This window comes from Apus apus, chromosome 4 (genome assembly GCF_020740795.1).
Source record: "Apus apus isolate bApuApu2 chromosome 4, bApuApu2.pri.cur, whole genome shotgun sequence".
NCBI lineage: Eukaryota > Metazoa > Chordata > Aves > Apodiformes > Apodidae > Apus > Apus apus.
Genome location: NC_067285.1, coordinates 105,824,811 through 105,840,936, shown reverse-complemented (window position 1 = coordinate 105,840,936; position 16,126 = coordinate 105,824,811). Strand labels below are relative to the sequence as shown.

General features: G+C 40.9%; 1 protein-coding gene across 3 annotated transcripts in view; it reads left to right on the top strand.

The window, feature by feature from the left end:
• Window positions 1-131: 131 nt before the first annotated feature.
• The window catches only part of SH3BP2 (SH3 domain binding protein 2), a 90,081-nt gene continuing 74,086 nt past the window's right edge, over window positions 132-16,126 (top strand). Inside the window, exons 1-3 of one of the 3 annotated variants that reach the window (XM_051617598.1) lie at window positions 132-492; window positions 2,391-2,457; window positions 3,742-3,839. Coding sequence is in view for 1 of the 3 variants with exons in the window: in XM_051617596.1 (XP_051473556.1) it covers window positions 420-492 (73 nt within the window). In the remaining 2 variants the exon portion in view is untranslated. Of the gene's footprint in view, window positions 493-1,518; window positions 2,458-3,741; window positions 3,840-16,126 lie in introns of those variants that run through there. The other 2 variants (XM_051617600.1, XM_051617596.1) reach the window with 2 other exon arrangements.

Here is a 16,126-nt window from a genome sequence, read left to right as displayed (position 1 = left end):
TGGAAGGGGCTTCCCGCGTGTCCCGGGCCCCGCAGCCCCCGGCCCGGCCGCGCATGCGCCGGGGCAGGCGGGAAGGGCGCTCCGCGGGGCCTGCGGGCCCCAGCGCTGGCGCGGGGAGGGTTTGGGCCCAGGCGGAGCTGCGGGTCGCTCGCTTAGGAGAGACCTTGAGGCGAGCAAAGCCTTTCGGGCATCAGAACTGGTGTCATCAGCAGTTAGGGGCGTGTGCGCGCCCGGAGGCGGTTCCTGGAGCAGCGAGCGCCGTGTTGTGCCCAGTGCCGGGGGGCAGGAAGGGCAGCCCGCAGTCCGCCTGGCCTGGGGTTGCGCTTCAGCCCCTTGTAGGTGTCTGGGTGAAAAGGCAGGGAAATGAAGCATTTGCAGGAATCGTAGTGGACTTCGAAGTGGAGACACTTCCACTAAAGATGGATCAGAGGCCTTGTGGTACTGGTGCGTGTGGAATGCAAGATGTTTCAGCCTTTCCTGAAGACAAAGGGTGTAAGTTGAAACATCAGAGGTTGCAATTACATACAAGGAAAACTGGTTCCCTTAAGGGTAATCAAATATTGGAAGTTCTTGGAGCAGGAGATGAAGCTAGAGACTTCCTGAGGTCCCTTCCAACATGAATTATCTTATGAGTCAGTTCAGCTTTTTCAAGCTGAAGGTCATTATTTTGTCATCTCAATTATGCTAGAAAGGGTTATCCAAAAGATTAAGAGTAATACATTCAAAATGGCCTGTTAGCTTAGCAATTTCTAAAAATATAACTGAATTTTATGTGTGTAGAAGGTCCTGTGTGACCAAAAAAAGGGTAAAACTTTCCTAAGGTACTGGTCTGTGGTATGTTTGCTATTTCATCTTATAAATAGTTCAAATACCCCATGATTAAGGACAGTGAAAAATCTGTGTTGAAGAAATACAATTTGTTTTGGTTTTTACCTGTATAGATGATACATCCTACAACCCTAAGATACTGGGTTTTTTTCTCTGAAGAAGGTGAAGTTCCTGTTACAAAATGCCTGTGCTTTACAGTTTTCATACACCTTAGTAAGAAAAGTGAAAAAAGCTACCTGACTTCATTTTTTCAGCATCGCGCTACAGTCAGAGCTAAGTGAAGAATTTGGAGCAAGATTGCTCTTGCTGGCTGTCAAAATACGTTGTAGAAACGTCTGGTGGAGCCCTAGTAATGGAGAAATGTGTTTGGTTTTCTGCCAGTGTCTTCAGATGGTGCAGAAATCCCAAGTGTTTGCAGATGGGGCAGTGACGTCCTTAGACCAAACATCAGGGAATTTAGTTAGCTATCAAACAGAATAATTTATAGTACAGTTACATTTGCAGTATCATATCAGTATATTTAAATCAAGCATTGTATCTGATTACGGAAAATTTGCTTGGGGTAAAGCCAGCACCCCCTCTCCCCCAACCCCCCCCCCAAGGAAAACACCAGTGACTTAAGGGAAATTCGACCTGCGTAAGTCCTGAGTAAGAAACTGATCCCATATGTTCTTGGGAATGCCCTTACATTACTTTTGTCAGTTCAGAAATACAGAGGAATTCCTGGGAATTCAGTAAGAGAAGCTGGTGCCAAAGAGTGAGTCACACATTAATACGTGTTTAACTGTTAGTGTACCTGGCTTTTCCTGGATTGCCTCTCCTGAGCTGCTGGTCGGGTTTGCTGAGAAAGCAGCTGGTTTCCAGAGTGACACGTTTGTCCTTTTTCAGTTTTAGACAACCAAGTTAAGGCCTAGTAAGTACAGTAATTCTGGTCAGCAAATAATTGCACAAACAACACGTGTGCTCTAAACTACTTTGTATAAGGAAAAAACTTCTGTACCTTACTGGTCTCAACTTGAAGTATAAGGTGAAGCTCACTTTAACTCTTTCTCAGTATAGGATGTAACAGGATGCTAAAACCAGATGAAAAAAAATATCAAATTGTATTTTGTTAACTCTTAAAGTTATTTTTGAAAAGCAACTCTATGCACATCACAGCCAAGTGTTACAATGTGTGAGAAGAGTCATACAGTATATGAACAAAGGTGATGAGATACTACCTAGAAAAAAAAAAAAAGCAGATGAAGCAGATCTTAGTAAACCAGGAAGAAGTAGAAGTAAACAGCACAGTTAGATTAAGTGTGCATAGACATAGATATATTTTTTAAAAATTGTTTTAGAGCATGAGTTGTTTGTAGAATTAGTAAGAATAATTCCTCTGAACGTGGTAGCTAATACCTCTTTAACATTAGTACAGAAAATTTAAGAATTAGTCTCTATATTTACAAGTGCAATTCTGTATGGACAAGACTATAAAACATATTTGGGGGGTTCTGTTATTTTCCAAATAGTGGCATATGCTGAATTTGCATTAAACTCTATTTTTCATTTGGTAACTCCAGATGTTGTTCAGCCAACCAAGCTGTATTTTTCCCCATTGTCGTAAATCACCATTAATTGTCCTGGAGGGTAAGTCATGACATAATGGCACTTACAAAATGTTCTTCCTTGAGCTGATTTATCTAAACAGAATTGATTAGAAATTAGTGAGTGATCCTCTTGCTGATGTACGGTGAAAAAATTAAGAGCTGTTCATACTTTCTTTGCTGTTGGCGGTGCTGGGCAAAAGGGAATAAAAGCCAGTAGCCATTTATTTTCCCCAGTGAAATTACCTGATTATCTTTTTGTGGCACTGCCACAAAAGATGCCGACCTTTGATTTCTGTGTGTCTGAGAATCTGATTTTCATGCTGAGGAGACAGAATGTTTATGCTTCTGTGGCTCATAGATTAACAATAAACTCGGCCATGATTATGCTTCTTCCACGGGAAGGGGTTAACATCCATTAGATGCAGTAATGCACTGGGCGTTCTGATAAGTTCATCTTCTACATATTTTATGGGTGGAATGGCAAACTCACGGAGAGGTTAGCTTGAGGGCATTCAGGATTCCCAAAACTGGGTGAACTCATCACTGCGACCAATGCGTATCTCTCTGCATTGACACTCTCATGTTGATCACAACATTCCTCTTTCAGTCTTGCTTTCTGTTTACACATGAAAAAAAAAAAAAATGAAGTTAGGAGAAATAGAATGGTTTTTATTTATTTTTAATGGAAGCTTTTTTCCCACATGCTTTTTTGCGTGGTTTGAACTTTGGAGGATGTCAAAATCAAAAGAGATGCTTATGACAGAGTCCCAGGACCTTTGTTCTAAATCACAGCAAGGCTGAAATAACCAGAATAAAGAGCCATTACGCTGGTCAGATCTAGAGCAGTCCTCTTGCTTTGCCCTAAGAAGTATTTCTTTCACATTTATTTGGACTAAGATGATTCAGTCTCATCTTTATAGGTGTTGGTAGATAGGCAGGATATATACTTGCATGTCTGTTTCTCAAATCTTTTGATCAGTTCAGGTCTGTTATGCCTTCTTCTGTGATTCTGTTACTCTTCACTGCTGTAGATCTTTGCTGCAATTCACCTTTCTGTGCAGGCTTGCTGGTCCTGTGTGGGATATTCCCCTGCCCCTCTGTGTAGCTATTGCAGTCCTTGCTTGAGTTTCTTCTGGATATTTTTACCTTTTGCAGTTCCTCTTTAGCTTGCCCTTGGTACAGCACTGGGTCTATCCTAGCAAACCCAAATTTATTTCTGCTGCTGATGCTCTCTTTTGATCTGAGAAGTTCAAGCATTATGTTTGGTGCTTTAGGAAACTCTTATCGATGGACAACTGATTTTGACCTGTAATTTTATTTACAGGAATGTGAAACGCTCTGTTGAAAACAAGTTATCAACAACTGGACACAATTTTCATGCTCACAGGTTTAGACCTCTACAGCTCCTGCTCCTACTTAGAAGTAAGTTACTTCTTTGAGCCTGTGTTTTCTAAAACTTAAGGGGTTGCCCGTGTCTCTTTATTCCTGGTGGGCAGTGCAGAATACACTGGCTTGTGTTTGTCATAGGACATTCTTTTCCTAAAAACTGATGCTTTGAAATATTCCAGACAAACTTTTTTGGGTTGCAGGAAAGAGTCCCCTACTCTGACATTCTTAGCTGATGATCCACATTACACGTTCTTTCGTGTTCCATACACACTGGTTGAATTTTCTGCTTTGATTAATGTAGAGTGCTCTTGAGTTTTCAGTTTTCTGTTATTCATGTTTTCTCAAAGGCCAGGCAATTTTAAAGCTAAATTGGGGGAGAAAAAATATTAAGTATGACTAAATGCCACACAATTGCAAGACTGGAAACAAAAGGTGCAGGTGAAAACCTAATTGTGGATTTGTTTTATACATTAATGTTGTGTAATGAAGCTTCCTCATGGAGGCTTCAAGATGTCTATGATCCACACCACTCATTCTGATTAGACAATAATCAGTGTACACATTTCTGGTCTTTAAAGCTTTTCTGACCTAGAGAGCAAACAGACCTCTAGAGTTTAATTAGAGAAATGGTTTATTTAAATGTTTAATTTTAAATAGTTGTTTTTAAAGGTTTTTTGGGAAAGGAATTTCTTAAGACTTTCGGGAACCTCGAAAAAATTGTAGTTGAGTAGAAATTTTATAAATAAATCAGAAAAAAAAAAGGAAATATTTGAGGCTTTTTAGTATGTCCTCAGAACTAGATATTTTTCTGAAGTAGTTTGTTGGTTTTTAAGAGGAAGAGTTGGCAGGAATTAATTAAATTAAACACGAAAGTAGAAGTGTCTTTGACACACCATTCACTCACCTCCCACACACCGTGTCATTTCCACAAAAATAACAACTTTTACCAAAATTCTGATTAGAGGCAATAAACAACATGACAACATGCCTCAGGAGCTCCACCTGTGAAGCAGAATATCCATCAGTTGTCCTGGCAGGACAGCAAAAAGCAGCTTTCAGCAGATATTTTAATTCCAGTCATTAAGGTAGTCTTTTGTAGCCTGAAGTGAAGACATAAAGCCATCTAGATACCAGCTGCTGAAAACTTCAGTTCTTTTTGGAATATATTTTGTAAAAAGAAAGAGCAAGCATATTCTTCATCATAGAGTAATTGTCTTGAAGCATTTTGATGCTTTCTGCTCTCAAGCAGAATTCATGAAACATGAAAAAGTAGTATTTCCGAGGAGTCTATGAACCATTTTCTGTTCAGCCTTAGCGCAATGAATGAGTCTGATAAGGACATGCAGATACATGTGGATTATAGAAGATTAAATCAGGAAACCAGAAGAAAAAAGAACGTATTTCTTGAAAGTGGTAACTCCTGAAAAAAGCCACTGCAGCTATTTTTTTATGACTAAGTTTGCCATAAATTTATGCCAAAGTGATATTTGTCTCCAAGTGGTATTTGCACTTCTGGTACAGTGAAATATGCCTATTTTAACAGGAATAACTCTTTTTGGCTCTAAAGGAAATTCTTTCTCTATTAATTATATCTATGGAGTATGTTATGGTTGTTGCTGGGTTTAGGGCAGATGGCTGTTTGTTTGGCAAAATTATGATACAATCTTTTTGCTCTAAGCTGTAGAGGAAGGACCAGAAGGAATCCTACATGTATGGTTTTCAGTAGACCTACTACTATATTTAACTGAACAAATAGAGAGACCACCATCTAATGGACTGAGTTTGAGAATATAATTTAAGACTTGATTGACACCGATTTCTAGTGTCTTTTCTCCCTTGAGTTTACTGCTTGTCTTTGAGGAAGTCTTTTTACTTCTCTATTTGCTTTGCCATTTGAACCTTGCACTAATAATAATGCCATTATGACTTTTTTATTGATACATTTACATGCTTAGAAGACAGCTGGGGGAAAGTTAATTGTGTTAGGTCTTGCATAAAGAAAACAATAAATGATCTCTAGACTGGAATACTCTATATATTGACTTATTTGGGAGCTAGTCTTAAGTAAATTATATTTAGTGTACTTGTGACCTTCCCTTTCAAGTGTGTGGAGATACATAGACACCTCTTAACGGTCTAGTTTCAGAAACACGGGATCTGAACTAAAAGTACTTTCCAGCAAAGTCATGATTTCCATGTAACTGACTTAGGAAATATGCTTGTATCTCTGGGGACTGGTTGAAATATTGTCATGATCTCATATTTACTGAAATTATGCTGTTTTACCAAACTTAAAGATGCTGTTACAAGAGGGGTATGGCTTGGAGGGAGAGAGTGTTTTTATTAGATCCTCTGATGTAGCTGGAAAAAAACCCAAAGACTTTTTGAGACCATCTCTGCTTCCTCCCATTAGTTGGTCTGTCTCTCCCTACAAACTTTGCTTATTTTATATCTGTAGTTTAATCACATTTGCACCATCACTACTGTGACTTGCAGATAAAACAACTTCTTGTAGAAGTTTTATTTTTTTATCTGATTTCTTAAACAATGGTGATGGCCATTAGCTGACCTAACAGCTTTAAAGAATGAAACATAACCTCCCCTCTATCTTGTTTCCTGTGAGCTCTCCAGGGAGTGTCTCAGAATAAAAGAGAAGCTATGAATTTGCTGGGTAATTAATCCAACTCTTGGTTCAAAGTTCTTTCCTGTAGACAAAATTACAGGTTTCTTGTAAACTTAAAGGAAGTGAAGTTCACTTGTGTGATAATGAGAGTAGCCAAGAGATTGATTAGCAGCTGAGGAGAAGACTGTGCTTTGGGCTTTACTGATTTTTCAGAGGTACTTGAAGAGTGGTAGGTTGACCCCAGCTGGCAGGTAAGCCCCCCACTCAGCCACTCACTCCACCCCTTTATTAGGATTAGAATTTCTTTATGACTACTGTTAATAGAAAAAATGGTCTTTAGAATAGTCAGGAAGGAAATTTAGTTTATTTCCTGGGTTCACACATGGATTAATGTCGATCCATACTAGAAGATTAGATTTGAAAGGCATTTTCCAGCCTGTCCCTTTCCCATCTATATTAATAATGTCTCCAACCTCAACAAAATTCTCAGAAGTACATTTGCTGCAGAGAAATATAAGCCAAATGGAACCAGTCTCTGCCAGAGCAACACCTTGAAAATTTACCAGCATATCTCCATAACAGCTGCAGGATGTTTTTGCCACAAGGGAACCATGATACCTGTCACATCAATGGCTTTTCTGTAGCTCTTCTGATAGAGCACGTGACAATCAAAGTACTGCTGTCCCCAGGGTGATCTCAATGTATTTATTCCTGCAGCAGCCTATAGCTTGGATTGCAGAAGAGGGATTTATATGCTTGGGCAGAGGCAAACAGAACTGAGAAGCTGGTCTTCATGTGCATTGTATGAGAAGCACTGTGACAAAAGGACTTTGCTTTACATAGGGTTGGGTTTGAGAGTCTGTGCTCCTTCAGGTGCCTCACCGGAAAGAAGAGATGTTTTTGCACGGAGCAGTGAAGTGCTGTGCCTGCTTGTGCAGTTTCATGTATGGAGCTCGTCTTGTCCTGGGGTACTGCTGGGACTGCCTGGAATTTCATGAGCTGTTCCTCACTAGTGCACAAGTGCTATGACCACTGATGGAGGAGTCAGCCTGATGCTCATTTGATCCGTATCTGTCTTGCTATGGCCTTGGTCTTACAAAGGAACCTGGTGTCTTTGGGATCCATGAGGACAGATCATGGAAAAGGGCCCTCTGCTCCTATCCTTGTGTATAGAGGCTTTCCCGTGTGTGGAAGTGGATAATGTCCACAGTTCTCTGAGAGTGTCAGCCTTACAGTGAATATGCCCCATTTGACTGGAAAGATTTAACTGAAAACCATGAGATGTGGTGAAGTGGCAGGATGGGGAAGCAATACCTCTCTCAGTATGATGGAGAGTGGCAAAAGTCTATTATTGCTGTTACTTCAGAAGGACCATGCTGAGTAATTTGAATAAATTTCTGCCACTCATGGTTCTTGATTTCAAATCTGTATGAAAGATTTGCTTCGTTTTCCCAGCATGTGCATCACTGATTTGATAGTAATACAGTGTTACTTGATTCTTGTAGAAGATAAGGTGGGAAGACGTGTGCGTGTAGCAACGGGTATGGAAGCAAACTGGGAAATGCCTGTACCAGTTGTGTTTGATGCAAGTATGTGCTCTTGGCTGGTGGTGATCCAAAGTGTGATGTTCTTGGCTGATATGCAGAAGCCATCCTGCCACTGATATGGAGCATACCTTTCAAAAAGGTTGTTTTTCCACATTTTCCCTCCTTTGCTGAAGCAAAGAAAACCAGCCAGCAACACTGTGGAAGCTTGTAATGGTGGGGGTTCTAGCAAAAGGTGTTAAGAAAAGGCCCCCTCAAACATCTTTCATCTCTGAAATGGAGCTGGCAGATTGCCCTCCTTCCCAGGCCATGTGATGCAGTATCCAGGTGTTGGATGGATCGCACAGATCTGGCATAGCCTTAAAACTACGTGTGCACAGCCAGTCCTTGGTTCATATCCCTAGTTTTCATGCATGGACTTTTTAACTGTATCGATTTCAGTCAGTATCGCATGTGTAACCTGCTGCTGGAGCAATGGGTGGACCAACATCTCTGCAGCCTTTTTAAGCTCAGGCCAACAGCCTTGGTCCCTGGCTGAGCAGCACCGTTGGGACACCTGGTACACCAGCTGGGGACCTTGCTGATCCTGACCCGGCCCTGCTGACCCTGGCTTGCCTCACCAGGAACTCATCCGGTCAACACCTGGCTGTTGGCTGACCCTGGATCCTGCCATGGCTCCCAGGGGCAAGGACCCTACCCCTGCACACCTTGCTGTCCCCCATGGTTCCCAAGTTGTCTTCCCTCGTGCACCCCCCTGCTCTTGCTGCTCCCTGACTCCAACAGCACTGAGTTAGCAGCCACCTCCTGTGAGTGGGCTGGGGTGAATGAGCCAGAGACCTTTACAGCTCCCTGATGTTGGGAAGTCTCTGCACAGGTTAAGAACAGGACCATATTAAGATCCCGGATTTCAGAGCTTGTCCTACAGCCCTGAGGTCAAGAGGGTGGGGTATTGTTTGTTTGGTTCAGGTATCCAAAATAATGAAAGCACTTCTTTGTATCCTCCAGATTTGTGTGCTTATAGCCTTAGGCATGGAGCACATGCCCTGGCACATGGATTTGAACATACCACTCCTCTTTCACCACAGTCCTCCTTCATAGGAGACTGCTACTGAGACTACTGGAAGAGGAAAAGTGTTGGCAGAGTCACATGCATAGAATCATGAAATGGTTTGGGTTGGAAGAGACCTTAAGTATCATCTACTTCCAGTCCGCCTGCATGGGCAGGGACATCTCCCACCAGATTGCTCAAAGCCCCATCCAACCTGCCCTTGAAGACTTCCGAGGAGGGGACATCCACAACCTCCCTGGGCAACACTGCATATTGTCTGACCATCAAGCTGAAGTCTTAACGTCCCCTAAACTGTGCTTGTAAAGTTGTAGTTATTTTATCCCCAAATGATGCCCAGGACCATGCTAACACAGAAATTGACTGGATAATTGGGAGATGGTGAAGGAGCAAACCAACTTCATAATGGAATAAATCCACAACTCTTTGTAAGGACCTTGCTTCTCATAGTATCTGAGCTGTTCTTACAGCACAGATTAGGAGAAATTACCTTATGGCAATTTTATTTTCCCCAGGAAAAGCTTGGTTTATTTTACTGACCACATGCCTGCTGTTGCTTTTTGTTTCAAACCGGGGTGTTGCACTGTATTTGGGAAAAGAGAAAGTTGTAAATTTGCTATAAGCTTGAAAATTACTAGCCTGTATATCTTGAGAGGATGGGCAACATTTATCACTGTCGCTCTTCTAGCATTGCCATTTAAAATTCCAAAAGCTGATGTCAAACATCAAAAGACTTATGTCAGGAGGTCAGAATATGTGCAGGGACGTCCTGCTGTGTGCATGTCCTTCCATCAGTAATGCCAGACTCCCTTAGCACACCTCCCTAAAGAGCAGCTCTGCTGGGGTGCGCTCAACTTTCATATAGACCTGTGAGTCACATTAATGTTTGAGTATCTCTTCTTGTTTCATGCTGATTTACATGACACTCAGGCTATTTAATGGCTATTTAATGAACCAGGTGCATCTCTTCCTAGATGCTTACTGGGAAAATGAGGTATGATACAGCTGTAGCACGTGGTGTTTGATTTCTTTCAGTTTGTTTTGTTCTGAACTCTGTTTTTAGTTGCATTTGGGTAGCAAAGCACAGTATTTAAGTCTGTGTGTCAATCAAGAAGAAGCAGAAGTGGTAACACGGCTGTTTGAGCTACCAGGGTTCAGTGCTCAAGACTGTCACGTTTCTTGTTCTGGAGGTCCCCAGTTCAGTCCTTGATGTGTCAGGCAGGAAAGTGGCTGTCACAGCTGCACTCGTGACAGTTCTGATTCTTGTGAACCGAAAGAAGTCGGGCTGAACCTGGGCTTAACCTTGTTAGTGCAACCGTAGGAAAATTTCAGAGAACACTTTGGTATGGGTAAGGAGAGAGTCTGAAACTGAGACTTAGTCATAGGCTCTTGCACACTAGCAGGACCCTGCCTGTTGCCTTTCCCGTTGGTGTGATGCTACAGACCAGGGGAAGCGATTTCCCGTGCTGAGCATGACTCTGCAGTTCTGCCGTGGCTTTGCGGGGCGGGATGGCTGGTGATTTAAAAATAGCTCTGCTTACTCAGGTGCAGCTGATGATGACAGAAAAACACTGCTCGGTGGTAAAGCTGGAACACCTAGTGCTTGCTTTCCCATCACCAACAGCTAACAGAAAGCAAGGTAAAAAAAAAAAAAAAATGTACTTAATTTGCAGCCTAGGACAAGGGGTCGTGGCTTTAAACTGGAAGAGGGGACTTCTGGGTTAGACATCAGGAAGAAATTCTTCACAATGAGGGTGCTGAGACACTGGCACAGGTTGCCCAGGGAAGCTGTGGATGCTCCACAGATGTTAAGGGACAGGTTGGACTTGAGGGGATCTTGAGCAGCCTGGTATAGTGGGCGGTGTCCCTGCCTATGCTGGGGGGTTGGAACCAGATGATCTTTAAGGTCCTTTCTAACCCAAACCATCCTATGATTCTATGATTATGTTTTTTCTTATTTTTTTTTGTGGGATCAGTTATTTCTTAGGGCATTGAGGTCCAGCCATTTCTTATTCCTGTGCCATTTGCCAGGGTAATGCCAGTCCTGTGTTTCTGTAATGTGGGATCTTTGTGAGGACATGTTGTTAGTTTGTATTCCCCTTGATCTGTCCATCTGAGATGTCTTTCATAGGCACTAAAGTGCCCACTGAGGTTGTTGCACTGTGCAGAAGATCCCATTGCCTCAGCGTGTCATTTCCATGTAAATACAGATTTTGCCTAAAAGTTAATTAGAAGGCTTTTAGAAGAAAAATCCTTGTCATATAAACATTCCAGAGTAAAAGCTTTATTTACATGGTATTAGAAAATACGGTATAGAAACAGAAATTATATTACAATTGTAGGAGCTGTTACATACATATATTGTTAGTTCACACTTGTGTGCCTGTGTAACGACACACACACAGTGTCTATGCTGTACAATTTTTGTAAATACAGTACAAAACTGCTAACAACATACTGGAGAAATCTAGATGATAAAGTGCATCAATCTGTAACATTCAGGTGAGTCCCTCATTCCCTCGAGAGTACCAATGACATTTTTCAGTGGCTCTGGAGCCATGGATACTTTGTTATTGAGCTCGGGCTATCAGGTTTATTGAATGTATATTACAACTTGACCTAAGACGATATATTTTGATCTGCCAGTACCTATCTAGTCTTTTTTGCAACAGTGTTCATACCAAAAGATCATGGATTGCACCCATTTACTTCAGAAATCCTGCAAGTCACTGTATTGAAGAGAAACTGAAACTGAAATCACTAAAAAATTTTTTTAGCAATTTTTACTCTAGTAGCCAGATAGTTTGCTGACGGGTCAGGGCTCCTTTATGTCTTACCCAGAGGTTCTTTTACACATTACTCAGGCACCATAAATCAAGGTTCTAATGCCACATGGCTGGAAGCCAAGATAAAAAGATCACATTATCATCAGTTCCAAGATCACTTCCTGGTTATGTTTCTCTATTTAATAATAATGATTTTTAACCCCCCCCAAAAAAAAAACAGACACAAAAAACCAAACACCCAAAAAGCCCCACACCAGGAAGGACGGGAAGATTATTGTAGGGGTTAGCAGGAAAATGACCAGTGAAAAATCTTCAAGGTAGATTAGTCACAGGAAAGCAAACCTGTAGGGTTTATTTACTTTCAGTCAACAGGATTTTATTATTTACAGGAGCATTTCTGTTGAGGTTCTTAGTGGAGAAAAGTTCTCAGTGGGCTTCAAGAAATGAAACCACTAAATTCTGGTAATCTATATATTTTTATTGAACTGACATCCTGAAAACAGAAGTTGTTTCCATCTTTATTACATGTTAGTATAGTTGTATGAAAGCTGTGATACAAAGAGGTCCAAATAATATTTTACAGTAAGATTTGTAAATATTTCCCCATTTCTTATTGTTCCTTTTCTCTGTGTCACTTTTGTACTTTTTGTGATCTAAATAGGGGACTGTTACACGTTTGGTTTTCAGTAAAGTAAAAGGAAGTGCACACAGTGAGTTTACGAAGTTTGTCACCCTAAGCTAATAAATTGACTTGTCTCATCTTTGTAGAAGCCACACTTTCCCAAGAATTTTCTAATTATATATATATATAAAAAAGGGGGAAAAAAAGGAAAAAAAAAAAAGGAAAAAAATCCACATTGCCTAATTAATAAATGTTCAGTAGAGCCCTTTATAAAACTTTGGATAAAGCAGAACATCCATTGTAACTCACCTAATTACCAGGAAACTGCTGCAGATTTCATTTAACATTTCTGAAACATTAATATTTGCTCAGAATATTTATATACATCTAATAAAAAATCTGGAATGTTCATCTGGCTCAGTAGAAATACACTGCATATTGCTGTTACTTAGGAGTAATAATGTTACCTAGCACTCTTCATCTGCTTTTCAACCAGTTTACAAAGGTAAGTAAGGATTCTTATTCCCCTTTGAGTGATAGGAAGCCTTGGATGAAGAGGAATTAAGAGAAATAGAGAAATTTAATCTAGATACAAATTAGGGAGGGGGTGTGAGAAAGAATGTAATGAGATAAAATGAAATCTGTTCTGATACCCATTCATTGGAAAGACAAGCAGTTCTGTTTCACAAGCAAACTCTGACAGCATCACTCATTTTTCCATGCTGTTTCCGTGTGTTTTTCTCTAGAAAGAAGATAAAGGTGAATCGAAAATGCGAAGCCCATAAACGCTTTCACATCAATAGGAGAGTGTGCTCTTTCACAAAGTTCATCTGTGTCATCATTTTCCCATCATGTATATTACATTTTACACACTGCTTTTCGGTTTCCTTCTTTACTACCAGTAAAAGCTGCCGTGTTTTTAGTAATGCTATTTACTGTAGCCAATGTAGGGAAAAACTCCAACTTTTGTTCTAGAGAAGGAGGCAAATTCTATACCAGAGATTCAGTTCTTCCTCTCACAGATTTCTTCTTGTGTCATTTCAAATAAGCTTCAGAACCAGGTAACTTAAACTTACCATGAAACAGCCATTGAAACTAAATTTATCATTCATCTGAGTTTATACTCACAGCTTGATTTTCTGGTGTCCTTTCCCATAGTTGCTCAGGTTTCTGTTTCTGTCCTGAACTCTTTCATTTTTAGCTCTCACCCACTTCCCTTCTATTATTATGATAGTACCAAACCTGTTGATGTATAATCAGATTTAACATTGATTTATTTTAAAAAGAATTTAAAAAATCTCCATCTGACTGCTGGGAAGTCAGATTTTGAAAGAAGCTGAGAAGTGAAAAAAAAAATAAAAAAATCAGCCACTGTTCATCAGTTTTGGTAAAACCCTGAGCACTGTTCAGTGGAGCGGTGAGTGAACGTTGCCAGCTGATGGGCAGCTTCCTTTCTAAAGGGCATCTGTGAGATTTTTAATAAAATGTCCTTTACAATAATAGATTGACACTGAAGAGGTAAATCAGATCTTTTCCATGTTTTTACCAGTGTTCTTGCTTTCCTTGTTTAGTCTTGTGGAAATGGATGGTAGCAGAGGGAGACGGTGGTAATTTTGACTCTTTACTCCCTTTTTCACAGCACTTGTTTTTCTGCTTTTTGGTGTTGGGAAAGTGGATATGTTATATCACACATTTCTTTTGCAATCTGTGAGTAAGTTCTGGTCCTTGTCCACGTTGTCACATACTGAGATTTAGTGAACTCAGTTTTCTGGCTCCTGCTTTTGATGGGAAGGGCATACCCCAGCAAGAACACAGCTATTTTCTGTCTTTTGCTCAAAAGTTATTTCATCTCATCACCTTGGCACAGTGGTTACTGGATGGTTCAAAGTGACTCTGTGCAACATCCTAGTAAACAATTAGCACCTCATTAATGTAACCCAGTAAGTGAAAGGCAGAAATGGTTTAAAAAATAAACTGATAAAATGTCAAGTGGAAAGTGAAAGCATAAAATGCTGAGCAGATCAGTCTTCCTTTTGCTTGCTAGTGATTGGATGCTGTGCTCAAGCTGGTTAGGCTTTTCTAGCATTAACCTCTCCCAATTTAACCCTACCTGGAGAATCACATCACCTAGCCAACGTCCTCTTTCATCTGGTATTGGTGATCCACCAATCATAAAGTGACAAGCTCTCAAGAGCTGCATTTGGATCTGCTCAAGGACCCGTGGATCCATCACCTGTCAGCAGGCAAGCCTTCTGGATAATGCTGCTTCTGCCCACACAGTTGGGAGCATCAGTTGTTCCTGGTGGCACTTTTCCAGTGTTCAGGCATGCCTTACTGCGCCGTGCCTCTGTGGGACATCCAGGGCAGCTTGCCAGGCTACATGCCTGTCACAAACAGGTTCCTACATGTGGTGACACTGCTCGTGATCACGACTACACAGCAGATGTGTGTGTCTGGACATGCATGTTTGTGTGTATTTGGAATTTTGCTTTATTTGCTATTCCCTCATATTCATCAGAACTGTAATAGTAAAGACATTAATATTTTTCCTGGCTTACAGGGCTCTTGTTATCCTCATCATCCATATGTTGCGTGGACTGCAGTGTGGTTTTCTGGGGGCTGCCTTTGACACTCAACATACACCATCTATCCTCCAACTGGCAAAGTCACTTGGCTTCAACACCCACATTCTGAAATTTTCATTTCATTCAAATGCACATTTTTTGTCTAAATCTACTGTGTGCCCAAGGTTCATCTTCATGAAACAGAATCACAGAATCACCAAGGCTGGAAAAAACCTTTAAGATCATCAAGTCCAGCCTGTGACCAGCACCACCACATTGGCTAGACCATGACACTAAGTACCACATCCAGCCTTTCCTTGAACACATCCAGGGATAGTGCCTCCACCACTTCCCTGGGAAGTCCATTCCAATGTCTAATCACCCTCTCCATGAGGAAGTGCTTCCTAATATCCAACCTAAACCTCCCCTGGAGCAGCTCAAGTCTTTGTCCTCTTGTCTTGTTGCTAGTTGTCTGGAAAACCATAGTTGTGATGACACACTCTTTAAAATTAGTAATTTTGCTTGACTGTGGAAGACAGAGGTGGATTCTGACAGGCTTAAATTTGAGTTTGTTAATCACTAGAATATTAGGTTTATAAATCATTAAAATATTTTGTGAGGCCCAACTCTGCACTGTGACATGTCATCATCTTTCTGTCATTTTTCCCCATCAGGAAGGTGCTTCCCCTTACACTGGGTTGTGCTGGGATGGACTTGTTGTGAAGTGCATGGGGAGTTCCTTGCACCATGTTGTGTAAATGTAATGTACGAGACACTCATCAGAGTACTCATCAGAGTAGTTTCTAGTTGTCATTGCACTGACTTGAGACTGCTTATACAAGTGCCACATGGTGGGGGTGAAGGTCTGTGGTGTTACTATCAGTACAGCATTCTCTGGTGTCATTATCTGAGCTTCCAGTTCACTTGATGACTCTCTGCCTCTTCCCTCAAGAGCTCTGCAGTTGGCAAGTCTGATTCATTTGTCATAAGAATTAGGTAGCTGGAGTGCAAGAATTTGGATTAAAATTGCTTTGCACCACAGTGAGATTCAATTAACTTTATTATATTTTTAATTAACTTTTGAAATAAAAGTTAAACCTTTTAATTTAAAACAA